Below are 17,305 nucleotides of genomic sequence, written 5' to 3'. Positions count from 1 at the left end.
TCAAAGACAGAAAACATTCATTGATCACTGGTCAATTATCGCAAAATTTCATTCCGCACAATGACTCAATCAACGGGCAACGTCGCCATCCTTGGCGCTGGTAGCGAAGCCACCAAGCTTATTCTCACTGAAGAGGCAGTCAAGTTTCTGGCAATTATCCACCGCAGTTTCGAGCCTACCCGCAGGAAGCTCCTCAAGTTGAGGGAACAGCGACAGATCGAGACCGACCAGGGCAGGTTACCCGACTTCCTCCCCGAAACCAAGCACATCCGCGATGACAACAACTGGAAGGGCGCTGCGCCAGCGCCTGGTCTCGTTGATCGCAGAGTTGAGATTACTGGACCCACAGACCGCAAGATGGTTGTGAACGCACTCAACTCTGACGTTTGGGCTTATATGGCGGATTTTGAAGGTGTGTTAATTGAGACAACTTTGCGTTTGAGATGTGTGACTAACCGCCTGCAGACTCAAACGGACCTACTTGGGACAACATGGTTCAGGGCCAGGCAAACTTGTACGATGCTATCCGTCGTCAGGTGGACTTCAAGTTGGGCGAGAAAGAGTACAAGCTCAGAACTGACCGTACTTTGCCCACTTTAATTTGCCGAACGCGTGGTTGGCATCTGGATGAGAAGCACTTCACCGTCGACGGAGACGTTATGTCCGGAGCTCTCTTTGATTTCGGCTTGTATTTCTTCCACAACGCCAAGGAGCTGATTTCAAGAGGAACTGGTCCTTACTTTTACTTGCCGAAAATGGAGTCGCATCTCGAGGCGAGGTTGTGGAACGACGTTTTCAACATGGCTCAGGATTACGTTGGCATTCCCCGGGGAACAATCAGAGCCACTGTTTTGATTGAGACTATCAGTGCGGCTTTTGAGATGGATGAGGTTCGTCGTCCTCCAAGAGCGGCTTTCGACTTTTTTGCTAACTTTGTTTCTCAAGATCATCTACGAGCTTAGAGACCACAGCTCCGGCCTCAACTGCGGTAGATGGGATTACATCTTCACCTTCATCAAGCGCTTCCGTAACCGCCCTGGCTTCATCCTCCCCGATCGCGCCGACGTCACCATGACCGTCCCCTTTATGGACGCCTACGTCAAGCTCCTGATTAGCACCTGTCACCGTCGCGGCGTTCACGCAATGGGCGGCATGGCTGCCCTCATCCCGCGCAAGGACGACCCCGCTGCTAACGCGAAGGCCATGGAGAGCGTCCGCGCGGACAAGCTTCGCGAAGTCAAGGCGGGTCACGACGGCACCTGGGTTGCGCACCCCGCGCTTGCGTCCATCGCGAGCGAAGTCTTCAACGAGCACATGCCCACTGCCAACCAGATCTTTATCAGGCCGGAGGTGAACATTACGAGGGACGACTTGCTTAACTCGGTTGTTCCTGGAAAGATCACGGATGACGGTGTGAAGAAGAACTTGCACATTTGCTTGGCTTACATGGAGGGTTGGCTGCGCGGTGTTGGCTGCAGCGCCATCAACTACTTGATGGTAAGTAATTCTGTACTCGAGAGATTCATGGATGGGTGGCTAATCATGTCGCAGGAGGACGCTGCTACCGCCGAAGTGTCTCGAACACAATTGTGGCAATGGGTCAAGCACGGCGTGAGCACCGCTGAAGGAACCAAGCTCGACAAGACCTACGTGCTCGGCACCCTCGACCAACTCACGAAAGAGCTGGCTGCTTCTGCGCCTGCGAACAACAAGTTTGAGCTCGCTGCCAAGTACTTGAGGCCGCAAGTGACAGGCGAGGATTATGCCAGTTTCGTCACAACGTGAGTGTTCCTCGTTATTCTCGTAACAAAAATCGATTGCTAATTGCTTTCCCATAGTCTTTTGTATGATGAGATTACCTCAATCTCTCCCTCGGGAAAGTTGTGAAAGGGATCGTGTGGATTAAAACTAGAGCGTCGCAAAACGAGATGAGCAGGAACCAAGCCAGCGTCACTCGCAGAAAGATTGAAGTCTTTTAGCATAGATGAGCTTATGAAATAATGACACGATACATTGCAGTTTGCTACTGCAAAAACAACTTCTGCCGTCCAAAAAGCAAAAGACCGACGTTGGCCTGATTCGAACAGACGCTCCCGAAGGAACAAGATTTCTAGTCTTGCGCATTAGACCACTCTGCCACAACGCCGCGTTGAGTAATCCACTCATGAGTGGGTATGCAGATCATCGGCCTCCACAGGACCATCACTGCCGGCAGCGACATGCGGGTCCTGTGACTGGCCTGACGATTTCTTGCGGCCTCACTGTTTGTCGACTTCGCATCAGTTCTTCTTGTTGAATCGACCAGCTTCCAGGTATTGGGCAAGTTGATTTGACTCGTTTCCATGAAAGCTCGTCTTGAATATTGTTAATAGCAGCTCATTGAAGTACTGGGGTGTGGAGGCGATAGACAACAGTAGGTTAGGGTGCCGGCCGAGCTCTGATGCTGGATGAGAAAAGCCACAAGTGCAAGCTATCAACAAAAGACAATTCTTGAAAGTTGAAAATGTGATATGAAGTTACGAGGATAAACGATAATATGAAGTTCATGATGAGGTAATTTCCGCAAGCCATCGCGAGAGTTTGAGACACGGTCACGTGCCGCCCCTGACGCCCAGCCCAACATGCATTCGCGTCAGCTGGATCTGGGGTTAGCGAGCGCGTCTGGACGCTACACCCTTGTCATCAACGCTCAACATCTTCATCGGCCGACAGTCTGTTGCACATAAGCTCCCTTGAGACACCCAGAACTATGCGGATATGGCGGCCGAATTGAGAAGCGAGCTCGAGTACCGTCGCAACTTTGTGATGCAATGTCGCGTCGAAGGATTCGAGTATGTAGACGGTACCCTGTTGTTCGAAGGGATCGCCCGCGTCGATGGGGCCCGGCTGCGCGAGCTCTGTTTCCCCGATGACATTGAGGATCCCGACAAGAGGAGATCAACAGTCGCTGAAGCCAGAAAGCTTTTTAAGAAGAAGGAGTGGTTCAAAGCGCAGTCAATGTTCTATGATCTGCGACTCACGCATATGAAGATGAAGACACTTAGCGGCTTGCGCTACGACCTCCGTGAGATGGTAAAGACGGGCCTAGTAAGTGAACCGGGAAGATAGGGGCATTGATGGCACTCGTGAGCGATACTGACTCCATGCAGTGCGATAAACTTGCCAAACGTGCAGATGTGATCGATTCGGCATTCGAAGATGCCGAGCGGATGCGTCGGGAAAAGGAGTCAATATTCCTCGAATTTAGTGACCCTACCATCAAGGCGGCTTGGGACATCGATCTCTTCAAAGAACACTTTTTCTTAAAGGATGGGGAGCCAGATCCAAATGTCACGCCTGAGCCTATTGTTCTTCACGATATCGATCCTCAACTGATGTTTGAGATTCCCTCAATGGTAGAGGAGATCGACGGGCTTTACCTAGCTCCGGGACTCCTCAACGGAAAGCCTTTCGCCGTTATTGGCTGGGACAGGGAGGAAGTGAAGAACACAGGTCTGGCAGAGAACGCAAAGTTTCAGTCTGGTCCTACTAGTTCTTCTAAGTATGTTCCTCCAAAGAAGCCATGGCAGCAAGCTATGGACGACCACCGCAAATACCTCTCAGAATCCGCCGAAGCTGCTGAGGCGAGACTCAAGGAAGAGGACATTCTGGAGTTTACGCCGAAGGAAATGCTTCTCGGAGACGCCATCGGGTCATACGTCGTCAAGTGCCCTCAACTACAGATGAAGTATGCGATGTATGGCGCTGTGTTTCATTTGAACATCCAGGACCATCCGGGGATGGAAGGAAGGGATGGACTTCTTACTGCCAGCATGAGCTTTGGCGTTGTGAGCGGTATCATGCTCCTCTCTTTCTCCAAAGATACTCTGATTAAGGCTTCAAATGGGTGGGCGCAAGAATTTCTGGACGAAGATGAATATTCTGATGTCCCGCCTCTGGAAAATATCGAGCCATATATTGTAGAACGACCGCTCGAACGGGACGATGATGATGCTGCACCTGAGCAGCCAACAGGCAAGTCAAGAAAACGTTCCGCGGCTGCCCTTGGCAGCAAAGCGCGGCGTCCGCAAACGCGCAAGAAGCGCAAGCCGAATTCGCGACAGACGTTTGAGGGCTGCCGACGGCTTTATTTTCTCTGGAAGGGTAAAGAGAAGCTCGGAGAAGAGCCGGTGGAAAGCCACGGTTTCCTCGACTTCAATGCCACCTGCACTGGCTTTAAGGGGCTCACTTGGATAGACACGTTCCAAGTCGAGAACCTGGAATGTGCGTTCCAGGGCTACAAGGTCATACCAAAGCCTCCACAGCCCCCTGATGAAGATTCAAACTTGGAAGATACAGAAAGCTCTGATCGCGACTCTGATGAGGTACCGGAGAGCTTCTTGGTCAACTTTCTTCTAGAACGATGAGCGGGAAGAGACGGCAAAATTATAAAACACATAGCGGAAACCAGTAGGAAAACCTCAGTAGACTATCTTGCTGGTCACCATCGAGTTACTTCTGGAGGCGCTCCGGCAAGTGGCCAAAGGCCTTCTTTGGTTATCTTAGAGTGCGCCAAAGGTGAATAATGTCGCGGAGATGATGTGATTGCCGAGATCTTTTTGGGCAATATCAGCATAGCTCAAATAGGCTGACATGGCACGGAAAATCTAGCGACGACATGATGTCTGTCGACATTGAATGGATTGCTCTCGGCTAGCTGCTACTATTACTTATACAGCATCTCGATGTAGCTGGGTTTTAGTTAGCCCCTACAAATTTGACGAATGCCCTCGCCCCTCACGCGACATGGCGAGAAGCAGACGACAGTCTGAAGAGCTTAGTGCTATGCACTTGATCGATCATTCGAGACCTCAGTGGCGTTCACTACCTAAAAGTTGTTCCCGAACGTAGGCGACTTCAAGAACGCGTAAGCCGGAAGGCAACCCTCCATAATTCGAGGGCCGCCCTGTCAGCAGAGCAAATCGAAAGAGACCGTGAAATTGAGGTGTTCATGTTCCGACATATAAGAATGGATAGGCATGAATGGTTGCACGTCGCTGGGGCAACACTTCATGCTCATGCCAATGTTTACATAGCGACCACCACACCACAGCACGACTTCCACACATTCTTCACGCCACGGAGGCTTAATTGAGAATATTCTCCGATGGCCAGTTTGATTAGTCATGGATGAAGGACTTCATAAATCTATGTCTCGTGATTCCCCCAACCTGAAACCCACATGGGCGGCGCTTGGCTGGACCATCCGGTTGCAGCCGCTGACTCTAGTTGCGTGCCGTCCCGCTGGACACAGGTGCGGGGTTGGCACAATCGGCAGTTGAGTAGTAGGTCCATATACACGTTTTCAGGCTTGGGAAAAGGCTGGCTGGCTGAATATCTGGCAACCTTGACCATATCCGTCGAGGCCATGCCAGCCTGCACGCGTTGCGAGCCTCGGAGCCGTCGAGAAGGGTGTTTCCCTGCCCACGCTTAATTTCAGCTCAACGCCACCGCGAATGACACGGTGACAGCTGCAGACGACTTTGTAAAAATCAGCACTGCTCCAAAGACCATAAATAGTTGAATTTGACCCAGATATGATGCCCACGCCAGATACTGTGTACCTGTGCTCAAAGGCCCAGTCTTGCCTCGATCTGCGCCCTCACGATGTTTGAAAAGTTGCTGTTATACAGCCTGGGCTTTGCCCATCTTCCAGCTCTGCACGCCGAGGCAACAGTGCCACCGACGCTGGAGCTGCACTGGGGAGTGTACGAAGGCCAACCTATGGCAGATGATCCAGATGTAGGTAACAGACAGACAGATAAGGACACGCTTGGTCCATTGTCAGAGCCTCTACTGACAGTTTGCACAGATTTATCTATTCGAGAACGTCCGTTTTGGTGCCGACCCCCCGCGTTTCGGCGCCCCAGACTTCCCGACGTCAACAAGCACAGCCATTCAGCCTGTCAGCAACGGACGCAACTGTATTCAGATTGACCCAAATGGTCTTCGTAACGCACCAGGTGGTCAAAGCCCAGTCGATACCCCTGATGACCAGGTCACTCCGCAAGGCGAAGACTGCCTATTCCTTGACCTATACGTGCCCAAGACCGTGATTGACAACCCCCCGCGGAAGCCTTTGCCGGTGGTCGTATGGATCTATGGCGGCGCGTTCGCATTCGGCAGCAAGAACCAGATCGGTCCTTTGTACACCGGCCAGTCAATCATCGCTGCGAGCAACTACCAGACAATATTCGTCGCTGGTAATTATCGTCTCGGTGCTTATGGCTGGCTATCAGGAGACTTTATGCAGAAGAATGCTCAGCCAAACGCCGGACTGTACGACCAAGCTCTTCTGTTCGAATGGGTACAGAAGTATATTAACAAGGTGTCCGGCGATGCGTCTCAAGTCAGTGCCTGGGGCGAGTCCGCTGGTGGTGGATCTATTCTCCATCATCTTATTCGCGAAGATGGTGCTGTCGATCCCACGTTCAAGACCTTTGCTGTTCAGAGCCCAGCGTTTGAATGGGCCTGGGACAATAGCCCGATGGGCAAGTTGGACCAGGTCTACCAGAACTTCTCTAATCTTGCCGGTTGTGGCTTTGCCTTCAATCTTACCTGTTTACAGGAGTCTACGAACCTAACAGCGGCGAACCAGGCGCTTTTTGACACTGTCAATCAAACTGGTTTGTTTCCTGTTGGACCAGCCGTGGACGACAAATGAATCACCACGATTCCAACTATTTCGTTCGCGAATGGTGAGTTATCAACATTCTCAACTGAAGGTGGTAAACGTTAGCTGACACCGAATCCTCAGGTAAATATTGGAAGTCCTCGATTCAGTCGACGATCATCTCGCACGTCCTGAACGAGACTGCTTCGTTCACACCGCCTTTTGTGACCTCAGCCGACACATTTACCGAGTTCCTCGATGTCTTCCTCCCCGGGGCCGAGCTGGTATCTCAACGACAAAAGATAGCCGCCCAATACCCCTGTACCGAAGCCCCCTATGACGGCGACTATCGACTCTGCATCGCGACCGTAATCCGCGACGCCAGCTTCACCTGCAACACCCGTGACCTGTACTCGGCATACCCAAGCATATCGCACATGATGCGATACGGGTTCCCGACTGCCTCGTTAGCCCGCCGCGCATCAGACTTGGTGCCCCTGTTCTCCAACTACTACAGCGAAGCTAAGGCCATCTTGGAGAAGAACAATGTTAGCACCCTTGAGGCTGATGCCTAACTTTCCTCCTTGTCGATAGCGACCTAGCCGAGGCATACCAGACCTACTTCGCGTCATTTGCGCTTTCGGGTGGAAACCCGAATACACTTATGATGCCAGAGGTTCTGTTTTGGGAGCCGCCGACCTGGACCGTGGCAGATGGTAGCGGGGACGAGCTGACCAATGTGCTCACAGTCGGGCCGCCGGAACTGGTGTACTCTGCGTTCACGCTCGATGTTCCCGACGACCAGAATACAAAGTCGGCGTGTGGCTTCTGGACTGAGATTGCCAAGGAAATTATTGAAGCGCATGAGGCAACATATAAAGTTGGGGATAGAGCTAGGAGGGGAGGCTCTGACGAGCTGTGAAAGTCGCACGATTTGTGTTGAGATCAGTACAGACACGGATGTAGAGTTGTAGACAACTAAGCACTGAGCAAAAGTCTAGGGTCAAAAGGGACTCGCCACTGTGCCCTGACTGTCACGTAGTTACATTGAGCATATGTAGTTGTGTACCTTAGACCTATCCTAAATCTAGATTCTAACCGGCTAACTTCCCAATCCTAGTAGGCTCAATAACTTCATCCGTCTGCTAACCATGATCAGCTGTGTACGGGACGTATGCTCGGCATGCAGTAGGGCTGGCCTGTTAAGTAATTTAAGCAGGTAAGCGGATATGGACGACACTCGAAATGCGACAATGTCGCAATGAACACTCAATTACGACATTCTAGCAAGGACTCTGGGGAGGCGGTCCGAGCAAACAAGGAACACCGAGGATCTGCATCATGCAGTCGGCGTTGTTCACCGACCCTGTGCCACTGATCCAGAAGGACGAAAAAGACACGAATGGCTGCTACTTGGCAACCTTACTGGGCATCCGGTCCAAACGCAGCAACTGAACAACAAAATTTGACGCCACCGCGAATTTCAGATCTTGAGTCACAACATTAGCCATCACGGTTCCAGGGCCGGCCTCCAGATGTGTTAAGCTTTTTAAATGAACGACCGAAATTATTTCACTCTTTCAAGGTGCATTTGTTTCTTCACGAACAACTTCACCCTTGGGGAGGTGGACAGACACCATGCCTCCCAACGCCGCCAACGAGACGGCGCATGCTCTTTCCGACTTCAAGCTCTTCGCGAAATTCCCAAATTGTATCAAGTCCATGATATGGAAAGAGTTCTACAGCCAGCCACGCTATTTCATTACATACCCGGTCTACCGGGGCCGGTCGCGGGAAGATGAGTTCGAGGTCCCGCTTGAATGGGCTCTCAGACCCAAAGGGCCGCAAACGTCCTACCACAAGACGATCGACACGCAGATAGATGAGCTTTCTAGTTTCGTTGCAAGCCGGATTCGCCCAAAATTCACAATCACAATACCACGCATGACCGTGGACGAGCATCAACAACACAGAATCAAGACACGCAGGGCGAAGGGAAAATCCAAGGTGGCACATGCAAACATCAGCTGGGATTTTGATTTTGTCCATGTCGCCAAGGCCGTCCCCGAGGGCTCGGGAAACCTCATACCACAGGTTGAGTGGTTTAGCAATATACAAAATATGGTCCTAGATCATGATCTGTTTCAAAAGGACATCTCCCGCGGATTCTTCAGGAACATGATCACACTTACTGCCTTCTGTCTTTGGGAAAGCAAAAGACTTCTTGGCTCTCTGCGGAACTTGGCCCTGCAAAGGGTTCCTTGGCATCGAAACCAAGACTCTGACACACCGCTTCTGTGTTTCCAGATCCGATACCTTCTGCGTGAGGCACCGGCGACACCACCTCAGTGGAAAGACTTGAAAGTGGGCGTTATTTCACAGTCGCCGTGGCTTGACATTGAACGGCACGGAGGAGTAGAAGAGGTTCAGTGGGATCGTTTTATGGAGCCAGAGGATCCGCATGCATGTTTTAAGATCACCGGAGACGAAATCACAGACACCAGAGTAATGTTTTCAGAACTGTTCTCTCTCCGCCACACAGGCCATTTCTTGTATTTACCCTCTCCTGGATTGTCGGTCTTGCCTCTAGATCGCCAGCTCATCTGCAATTACGATGAGCTAGTACGTCGGGCTTTCATTTCAGGCAGGTAGGGCAATCATCGGACCAAGAGCAACATTTTCCAAACACGATATATGAGACCAAAACATCAACCCTCGTTTGATCTATCAAATCTCCAAGTCGTACGGATGTGATGAGCTTGACGCTAGCCATAGAGTTTGGAAACTCGAAAGGGTCGCGCCAACCAAGTTTAGCAGCAGGTCGAGTCATACAAGCCGGTAGAGTTTTCATCTTGAGTCATAATTCAATATCAGGGTGCGTGATAGAATGTATAAAACTTCGTAGTCGAACAGTCTCAAGGCTTTAGTAACACGCATTTCTTCAAGTATGGTCATGCAAGGAACCACTCGAGAACAGCAGCAAGCGTCATGTCCACCAGCAACGACCCCGAGCCGGCATTGAGCAGCTTCGAGCTCTTCCCGAAGCTTCCCAATTGTCTCAAATTCATGATATGGGAGGAATTTTACCTCGAGCCCAGATACTTTTTGGTCGATGGTAGCGGAATCAGCCGGTTTGATGATACCGTCGAATGGGTCATGAAACCCAGACCTTGCAAAAAGAAATACTACACCGCGATCGATACAGACATAGACCCTCTGGCTAGCAATGTTGCCAGAATAGTACGCCCACAGATTGCCATCGAAGTCTCGAAAGGCTCTGCGAAAGCTGAGCATGTCAATATCAACTGGAGATTAGACTTTGTTCACATAAGATGGCACGATGACATGCGTCAGAGATGCAGGGTCTTGCCAGACCTCGAGTGGGTTGCCAAAGTACAAAACCTCGTGATTGACGACACGATCGTGCGTCTAGGTAAATTCGATAACTCCACCGAGGAGATACACCACATCGCAATGATGCTTTGGCACAGAAGTCAGAGCTTCCTCTCTCTCCGACATCTGATCCTACGAAGACCATGCGATCCGACAAGAGCAACGGTCTTAGATTCTCTCTGTTTTCAGATACGTTACCTCATACGCGAGGCGCCGAAAACACCCCCGCAATGGAAAGAGATGCGGGTCGAAGCTGGCTCACGATCGCCATGGCTCGACGTTGAGCGGCCGGACCGAACTCCTCCCCTTCAATGGAAGAAATTCATAGAATTATGGCGTCTTCATCCCGAAATTCGACCGCTGTCTATGCCTCTTGATCCGTCTTTTCAGCAGCAATCCTCGTCATTCATGGATACGGACATGGACACGGAGCTAGATGTCTGGCTAGAGGAGGAACCGTGGCCATTTGCACGGGGCGTGAACGAAACTGAGGACTCCAGGACTGTCTTCAAGAATTTGCTATTCATTCGACCTCTTTATGCAAATCTATTGAACGATCATTTCGACGAGTTCGAGTTTGATGTATACTCGACGAACTACGGGGCAATGGTCAAAAGGTTCTTTGGCGGAAAAGAAAGGGAGTAAAGACGAGCATGCCATTCTCTAGGCGCATGATTCATTTATCGCCATTCCGTTCTTCAGATTTCGGCTTTGCCGTATGGTTATGAATGGTTGGAAGCATTCAGAGAAAGTTCACAAGGCCCAAAACAGGGATGCAGGCATCGGCATCCCACAGTCATACGAATCCCAGACAGGATCTTCAACTGAAACCATTTAAAACTAGGGGGAAAGTTCGCTTGTAAAATTATCTTGCTTTTGTATGACTGTGGTCTTTCTAGAATACATGCACTATTCAAACAAGGTCTTATGATAGCCACGTCAGGCTACGCCAAGACTAAGGGCGTGTGTGAGGCCTATAAATGTGGACAGTTTACCACTTCAGAATTGAATAACTAATTAAAAGAGAATTTACTTTTCATCCTCCGAGTTCTACGATTCCTGCTACGCAGACGACCTGATTCCATTTATTTACTTTCCCATCTTTTCAAATAGTCCGAATCATGCAGCTCAGCATTACTGTTCTTGTCGCCGCTTTGGCTTGCGGAGCTTTTGCTGGCAGTAAGTTTCCCATAAACCTCGATTGAAACGATTCACTGACACCTTGCCATAGAAAGCCCGATCGATGCCAGAAGGGCTGGAGGTACAGCCTCTGCAGCAAAGGACGGCAAGGCGTGCAAGACGAACCTCAACCAAATCTTGAACTCCGGCACCTGCGTTAATGGGAAATGCCAAATTATTATTCCACCTAATGAGACAAGCAATGTGCGAAGCGCGGATTGCGAGTAATCGGGGCTCTCTCTAATGAGAAACGCATGCAGGCATGGCATTTCCGTGGCTCCATGGGCTAAGAGGCTAGACTAGAGCGGGGTTTGATATTAAGTCGTCTAGATCACGAATACCCATGACATGGTCCTGCCATGAATACCGTGCGATCAAATCAATACGCCTTGAAGTGAACATCTGATCAAGAGACGCAAACAGTTCGGCTAAAGGACAGCTCCAAATGCCGTAAGCAGAGATGAATGCCCAGCCCATACAAAGTGTGCACCACTCCGGCTCAATCCCCCATTCATATTAGGGGTAATACGAATTGGTCGAGACATGTACGCTCTTGGCTGCAACGTGACACTTCACTGACCCAATGAAGAATCAACCTCTGCTGTCAAACCCCAAAGCGGCGCATCACCCCGCACTCGCTCGCGTGGTTTCTGCGGCTCATGCAAATTGAGCGTTGAATGCCGGGTCGTTCCCCGCATGGAGTCGAGTTGAGCCTGTAAGAAGGGAGATGAATCGTGATTTTTTGACGAATGGGGGCTGACATGGTTGATGTTATTCATGTGCCGAGCGCATCTACTATGCGGCTATGGCCCAAGGGAAGAGGTTGAAGTGGTAGACGAAATAGGCTTCTTCCGAATGCCAAGCCCCTGTGCAGATCACCTTCTCTCGGTGGGACTACCTACCCATGAGAAGATATTTAATGATCAGGTGAAGTCAGGAAGCTGTGTTCAGTTGAAGTGCCCGGACGACTTGAAGCTTTCCTTCGAACTTTAGTCTCCATTGAGCTTCGCTAGTCTCGTCAAGTTACGCCACGATGCCTTCTGTGAAGGGTTTGGTTCTGTCATGCCTGGCTGCTGCTTCGCAGCTGGCATACGCCTGGCCCACACAATACCCCGAGCATGTCAACATTCTCACCCGCGCCGAGCAGATCGCTTCTGAGTATGACTATGTCATCGTTGGCGGAGGGACCTCGGGCTTGACAGTCGGAGACAGACTTACCGAAGATGGAAAGTGTAAGTGAAAGGCATTGCATGATCCTCCCGTACAGTGCGTGTCTGACAATAGGGGCAGATACTGTTCTGGTGGTCGAATATGGCTACTACGACAGCCAGACCGGCATGAACCCCAGACGCATGTTCAACATCACCTCTCAGCCGTGCCCCAACCTGAACGGCCGAAGCTTCTCTGTGGGTATCGGATGTGTGGTCGGCGGCAGCTCTAGTGTCAACGGCCAGGTCTTCTTGAGGGGCACCAAGGACGAGTACAATGCCTGGAAAGAGCTCGGTGGATCTGGATCTACTTGGGATTGGGACAATCTTCTACCTTACTTCAAGAAGGTAAGCATCCCACTTGACATTATCTTTAAGCGATGGCTGACGACATTCAGGGCATCACCCTCGCGCCTCCCGATGCTGCCCAAGCACAAGAATACAACATCAAATATGACATGAGCTACTGGGGCACAACCTCCAAGATCTATGCTGCCTTCGGGAAGGGGCCTCTCACCTCTATCATGAGTTCGTAGACCCTCTTTCATGACTGCTTGTGATTCTAACCCTTTCGCAGAGACCTTGTACAACGCCATGGCCAAGATGCCCGGCATGACCATTCCCGTCGACAGCGGTGCCGGCGAGGCGGGACTCTACTGGTACCCAATGTCCCAGGATCCCGTCCAGTTCCAGCGCTCCTACGCCCGCACCGGCCACTGGGACGGCCTCAACCGCGCCAACTACGAGATGATCGTCGGCGCAAAGGTCATCCGCATTCTCTTCGACGGCGACACCGCTACCGGCGTCCAGTTCGTCTCACGCAACAACACCGGTGCCGCCCCTGTGCAGGTCAAGGCTCGCCGTGAGGTCATTCTCGCTGCCGGCTCTGTCCATACCCCGCAGGTCCTCATGCTCAGCGGCATCGGTCCCCGCGCACACCTTGAACAAGCCCGAATTGCTGTGAAGGTCGACCTCCCGGGCGTCGGCTCCAACTTCCAGGACCATAGCTATATCCCCAGCATCTCATACCAATGGGGTGTTCAGCCTCCCAACTCCGGTGGCGGAGGCTGGGGCGGTGGTGGCCCGCCGTCTCTTGCTTCCATGACCGGCTTGCCCGTCGTCAGTCCCGATCGGTACGAGACACTTGCCAGGACATACGAGGCCCAGGATCCCAAGTCCCATCTGCCGTCCGCCTACACCTCCGAGCAAGTCGAAGGGTACAAGCAGCAGCAGAAGGTATACGGCCGGCTCATGCGCTCCAAGAACACTGTCTTCTCCGAGATGATGATGTACGGGCCCGGTGGCTCCGTGCAGAACCTCCACCCCATGTCTCGCGGCACTATCCTTCTCAATACAGCCCAGCCCGAGAGCGAGATGATTGTCGACTACCGCGCGGCGACTAACTCGATCGATCTAGACGTCATGGCGGAGATCATCAAGTTCATGCGCCGGTTCATGACGACTGGGGACCTTGCGCAGTATCAAGCCCGCGAGTTGTCGCCCGGAACTGGTGTCTCGACGGATGCTCAGCTTGTCAGCTGGGCCAGGGGTCAGATCATCCCGTCCGTGTACCATCCTGTAGGGACCACTGCCAAAATGCCTCGTGAGTGGGGTGGTGTGCTCGATGAGAACTTGTTGGTGTATGGTGTCAAGAAGCTCAGGGTCATTGATGCTTCCATGATGCCTACCACTGTCGGTGCGACGACGTCCATGACAGTGTATGCTGTGGCCGAAAAGGTGAGCGGTTTCCGAGATATAAGAGACTTGTTGAAAGTCACTGACATCATGCCAGGCTGCCGACATGATCAAGGCCCAGACTCAGTAGGGCATACATCTCAAATAAGGAATGTGACGTTGATTCGGAAGCTGCGGACTTTGGCTTCATTAGTAACATGGAACTCATTTACGTGCAAGTGCGTGGTTGATACAACACTCTTTTTCAACTCCTGGCTTTGTTAGTGACCCACGAAGAATAAGCGTCGCCTGTAGAAGATGTCACCAGCAACATGCTCATCACCTCTCCACACATCATATCCCGAAGCAGGCTAGCAAGTTTACTTGTATGTCTACTCTGGGGGTAACGTAGGTACCGAAAGGATAACACATGCGGTAGGTTATGTGCAAATCTGCCAGAGGCAGTGGCAGCCAGCGACCTGAATGTCTACTCTGTAACAGCACTCTAAAGCTCCTCAGAAACCATGCCTGTCCTCGTCAGCATGCCACTAATATGATTGGCTCCTTGACGCGTACCCTCTTGGGCGCCACTGCTGTGCGCCTTCTCCCACTCCTTCATCCAAGCCTCCACAAACTTGACTTCCTGGGCGTGAACCTCCTTGATGGAGGTAGGCGGGAAGTCAGGAGTGACATCGTCATCCTTGACACTGTTCTCATCCCAGTGATGAACGCCAAGGGGGATCAAAAGGAAAGGCTCGCTGGTCGTCGACTTGCGGTCGAGTCCGATCTTGTGAGGCGTGGCAGCTCTCCAAGGGTCAGCCTCTCCGTCAACGATGGCAACACGAGGATAGCTGAAGTTGAAGCCGCCGTGCTTGTTGATCGCCTCAACGTCGGGATCCTTAGTGATGTTGAAAGCCCTGCGGCAATACTGAGAGCTGTAATCGACATCGATAGCGCGAGAGATGAGTGGGAGCTGGTCCTTCGGCACGCCAGAACCGGTTTGGAAGTAGCCCCATCTGTCATACTTGTCAGCAGGTAGGACTCAGGAGTTTCCAAGAGGAGACATTCAACTTACTCGGTGCAAACTTGGTAGGTCCAGCTTCGGCCCGCGCCCTGGCGGATTGAGGTGTTGTTATAGTTGGCCTCGTTTCTGCTAGAAAAGCACCTCAGCAGGTCACCATCGGGGCAACCCTGCTTGACGTAGTCCTTGACATAACCAACGTAGTTGAGCAAGCGGTTCGTCAGCTTCTTGTCAGCGCCGCTGATTTCAAGCAGCTTCTCAACCGATGACTTGAGATGGCGGGTGCTGCCAAAGATCACACTGTCGGAAGAGACCGTCGCACAGTACTTTCCGAACGAAGCATCGTCAAGGGCAGGGTCCCAGTTCGTCGACTGCAAGCCGGTAATGCCGAAGCTCAGGGTGTTGGCAAAGTCGGCATCTTCAAGAGGCTTGAGGCCAAAGAGCTCCTTCAGTTGAGCGACGTCGTCAGAGTTGACCTTCTTCCCGTTGCCAAGGAGGATATTGTCGACGACCTGAGTAAGCTTTTGGGTTGTTTCAGCGCATTCTCCAGGCGCGAACAGGCGGGCGCCTTCAAAGTACTCCCAGTAGTCGATGATAGCGGCCGTGACGCCGGACGAAGAGATGCCGCCCCAGAAGACCTCGGGGTAGAGCTTGCGGAGAAATGCGGCGAAAGCGCCAGCATATGAGCCTCCGTAGGCGATGTACGGAGTGCCGGGCGCAGTCAGGTTCAAGTCCTCGTGGCCGGGGAAGCTGATGTGCTTGGCAAAGTACGCCGTATCGGCGAGAGCCTGGTCGGTACTCAGGAAGCGGAGGTTCTCCGTGGTAAGGTCGGGAACAGGGAAGCTCTTGCCATAGTATCGGTGCTCCAAGACGACTCCGACGCCTCCGGTGGCCTTGGCGAGGATGGACAGGATACCGTGGTCGAGGAACGGGAGACGCTCCCTAGCATCAGTCTCTCCGGCCGCGAGGATGATGACCGGGCCTCCCTTGCGGTAGTGCTTCGCATCAAACCAGTAGCGGAGGTTGAAGGAGTCGTCCGAGTGAGGCTCGTACCGCGAATCGTTGTGGAAGTGATCAATAGGTACGGACAGGTTGTACTCCGGGTAGTCCGCGATAGCCGCGACAGAGGCGGACTGCGACTTCAAGCTCAATTGCTGCTGCAGGGTATTCCAGCCCTCTTGGTTCGCGACATGCTGCGGACGCAGTCCGTCAACGGCCCGGGCCGCGCCCAGGAGAAAGCAAGCTCCAAACTTCCAGAACGCCATGCCGCCAGCTGGTGATGGGGAAGCCAATGATGGTGGGCGGTCGATGGAGGTCGCGTTTGTTTTTGTGACTAAAAATACGGAGCCCAGTTGATTGGTGCGGGGTTCGAGAAAAGCTTGGGCCACAGCACGGGCTCCACTCTCACTATCATCTGTCTTACGTCCCAAGACACCCTGGATTGCCAGTATCTCGATCAAAAAAGCCGATAGAGAGAAAGAATACTGTTTATATACTTGGCTACGCTTTACTCATAGATTCAAATAGACTTTCTTGTGGTTTGGTCCCATAATTCATCCTAAATTGCGAATGGACGTCTAGTGTCTACGTTAGAGCAGACCAAAATCCTGTTAAGGCGTTCTATCCAGGCGCCTCAGGTCGAAACATCGCCCTGTGTACCTACCTAGTCAGGTGAACTCTAGAACTCAGATGCTCTAAACATGTCCTTGTTCATTGAAAGCGAACTAGAAATTTCTTAAACGATGCTCACTAGCTCTTTGTCTGTTGAGAATCGTGAGTATTTCACCCAGGACCTGCTAACTTTTCAATTAGAGTTTACTTGAACATGTTACCAATCAATGCCCTGTTTCTGGCTTGAGAAGAAGCACGCTGGTCGCATAACTGTCCCATACTTTCTTTCGTCATCATCCTCCTTATCAATGGAACCAACCCTAATTGCTCCGTCCCTATTTCATCTTCCAGCGTCGATCCCTTGTATTTGCCCTCGCCCACTCCGCCTTCCATCGCCGTCCGACTCTGCGCCGGAATCATCCAGTTCACAGCAGGAACTTCCCTAGACGCGCGCGCATACCAGATTATCCTCAGACCTTCAAGCCAAATGAACCCCACGTATTTGGCGTAGATCAAGATGTGCACAATACTGTGCAAGGGTTGGCATACACCAGTACAGCACGAGCA

General features: G+C 51.8%; 8 protein-coding genes across 8 annotated transcripts; 7 read left to right on the top strand and 1 right to left on the bottom strand.

Moving 5' to 3' along the window:
• Window positions 1-60: 60 nt before the first annotated feature.
• Window positions 61-1,887, top strand: acuE (Malate synthase, glyoxysomal; the record flags this gene model as incomplete). Its single annotated transcript, XM_032031682.1, has 5 exons — window positions 61-412; window positions 466-890; window positions 946-1,497; window positions 1,552-1,781; window positions 1,839-1,887. The coding sequence occupies 5 exons, from the start codon at window positions 61-63 to the stop codon at window positions 1,885-1,887; spliced, it is 1,608 nt and encodes a 535-aa protein (XP_031888891.1).
• Window positions 1,888-2,757: 870 nt separating this feature from the next.
• Window positions 2,758-4,406, top strand: CGGC5_v002800 (uncharacterized protein; the record flags this gene model as incomplete). The annotated part of the gene is made up of 2 exons (XM_032031681.1): window positions 2,758-3,087; window positions 3,150-4,406. 2 exons carry the CDS (start codon window positions 2,758-2,760, stop codon window positions 4,404-4,406), a joined length of 1,587 nt encoding a protein of 528 aa, XP_031888880.1.
• Window positions 4,407-5,646: 1,240 nt separating this feature from the next.
• Window positions 5,647-6,703, top strand: CGGC5_v002799 (Secreted lipase; the record flags this gene model as incomplete). Its single annotated transcript, XM_032031680.2, has 2 exons — window positions 5,647-5,781; window positions 5,852-6,703. The coding sequence occupies 2 exons, from the start codon at window positions 5,647-5,649 to the stop codon at window positions 6,701-6,703; spliced, it is 987 nt and encodes a 328-aa protein (XP_031888889.2).
• Window positions 6,704-6,734: 31 nt separating this feature from the next.
• On the top strand, window positions 6,735-7,489 carry CGGC5_v002798 (uncharacterized protein; the record flags this gene model as incomplete). The annotated part of the gene is made up of 5 exons (XM_066151036.1): window positions 6,735-6,737; window positions 6,797-6,821; window positions 6,887-7,200; window positions 7,402-7,420; window positions 7,467-7,489. The coding sequence occupies 5 exons, from the start codon at window positions 6,735-6,737 to the stop codon at window positions 7,487-7,489; spliced, it is 384 nt and encodes a 127-aa protein (XP_066009306.1).
• Window positions 7,490-8,290: 801 nt separating this feature from the next.
• CGGC5_v002797 (uncharacterized protein) lies at window positions 8,291-9,304 on the top strand (the record flags this gene model as incomplete). The annotated part of the gene is made up of 1 exon (XM_032031678.1): window positions 8,291-9,304. One exon carries the CDS (start codon window positions 8,291-8,293, stop codon window positions 9,302-9,304), a length of 1,014 nt encoding a protein of 337 aa, XP_031888680.1.
• A 1,862-nt stretch (window positions 9,305-11,166) lies between these two features.
• CGGC5_v002796 (uncharacterized protein) lies at window positions 11,167-11,452 on the top strand (the record flags this gene model as incomplete). Its single annotated transcript, XM_032031676.1, has 2 exons — window positions 11,167-11,224; window positions 11,277-11,452. 2 exons carry the CDS (start codon window positions 11,167-11,169, stop codon window positions 11,450-11,452), a joined length of 234 nt encoding a protein of 77 aa, XP_031888943.1.
• Window positions 11,453-12,257: 805 nt separating this feature from the next.
• xptC-6 (Dehydrogenase xptC) lies at window positions 12,258-14,257 on the top strand (the record flags this gene model as incomplete). Its single annotated transcript, XM_032031675.1, has 5 exons — window positions 12,258-12,456; window positions 12,515-12,780; window positions 12,831-12,960; window positions 13,010-14,169; window positions 14,225-14,257. 5 exons carry the CDS (start codon window positions 12,258-12,260, stop codon window positions 14,255-14,257), a joined length of 1,788 nt encoding a protein of 595 aa, XP_031888942.1.
• Window positions 14,258-14,611: 354 nt separating this feature from the next.
• On the bottom strand, window positions 14,612-16,392 carry CGGC5_v002794 (putative extracellular serine carboxypeptidase; the record flags this gene model as incomplete). The annotated part of the gene is made up of 3 exons (XM_032031674.1): window positions 14,612-14,634; window positions 14,683-15,122; window positions 15,182-16,392. The coding sequence occupies 3 exons, from the start codon at window positions 16,390-16,392 to the stop codon at window positions 14,612-14,614; spliced, it is 1,674 nt and encodes a 557-aa protein (XP_031888912.1).
• Window positions 16,393-17,305: the final 913 nt, after the last annotated feature.

The sequence above is a fragment of the Colletotrichum fructicola genome (genome assembly GCF_000319635.2).
Source record: "Colletotrichum fructicola Nara gc5 chromosome Unknown KSG_Nara_v1_contig02, whole genome shotgun sequence".
Lineage (NCBI taxonomy): Eukaryota > Fungi > Ascomycota > Sordariomycetes > Glomerellales > Glomerellaceae > Colletotrichum > Colletotrichum fructicola.
The sequence above is the reverse complement of the archived record's forward strand: the minus strand, read 5'-3'. Positions and strand labels throughout refer to the sequence as shown.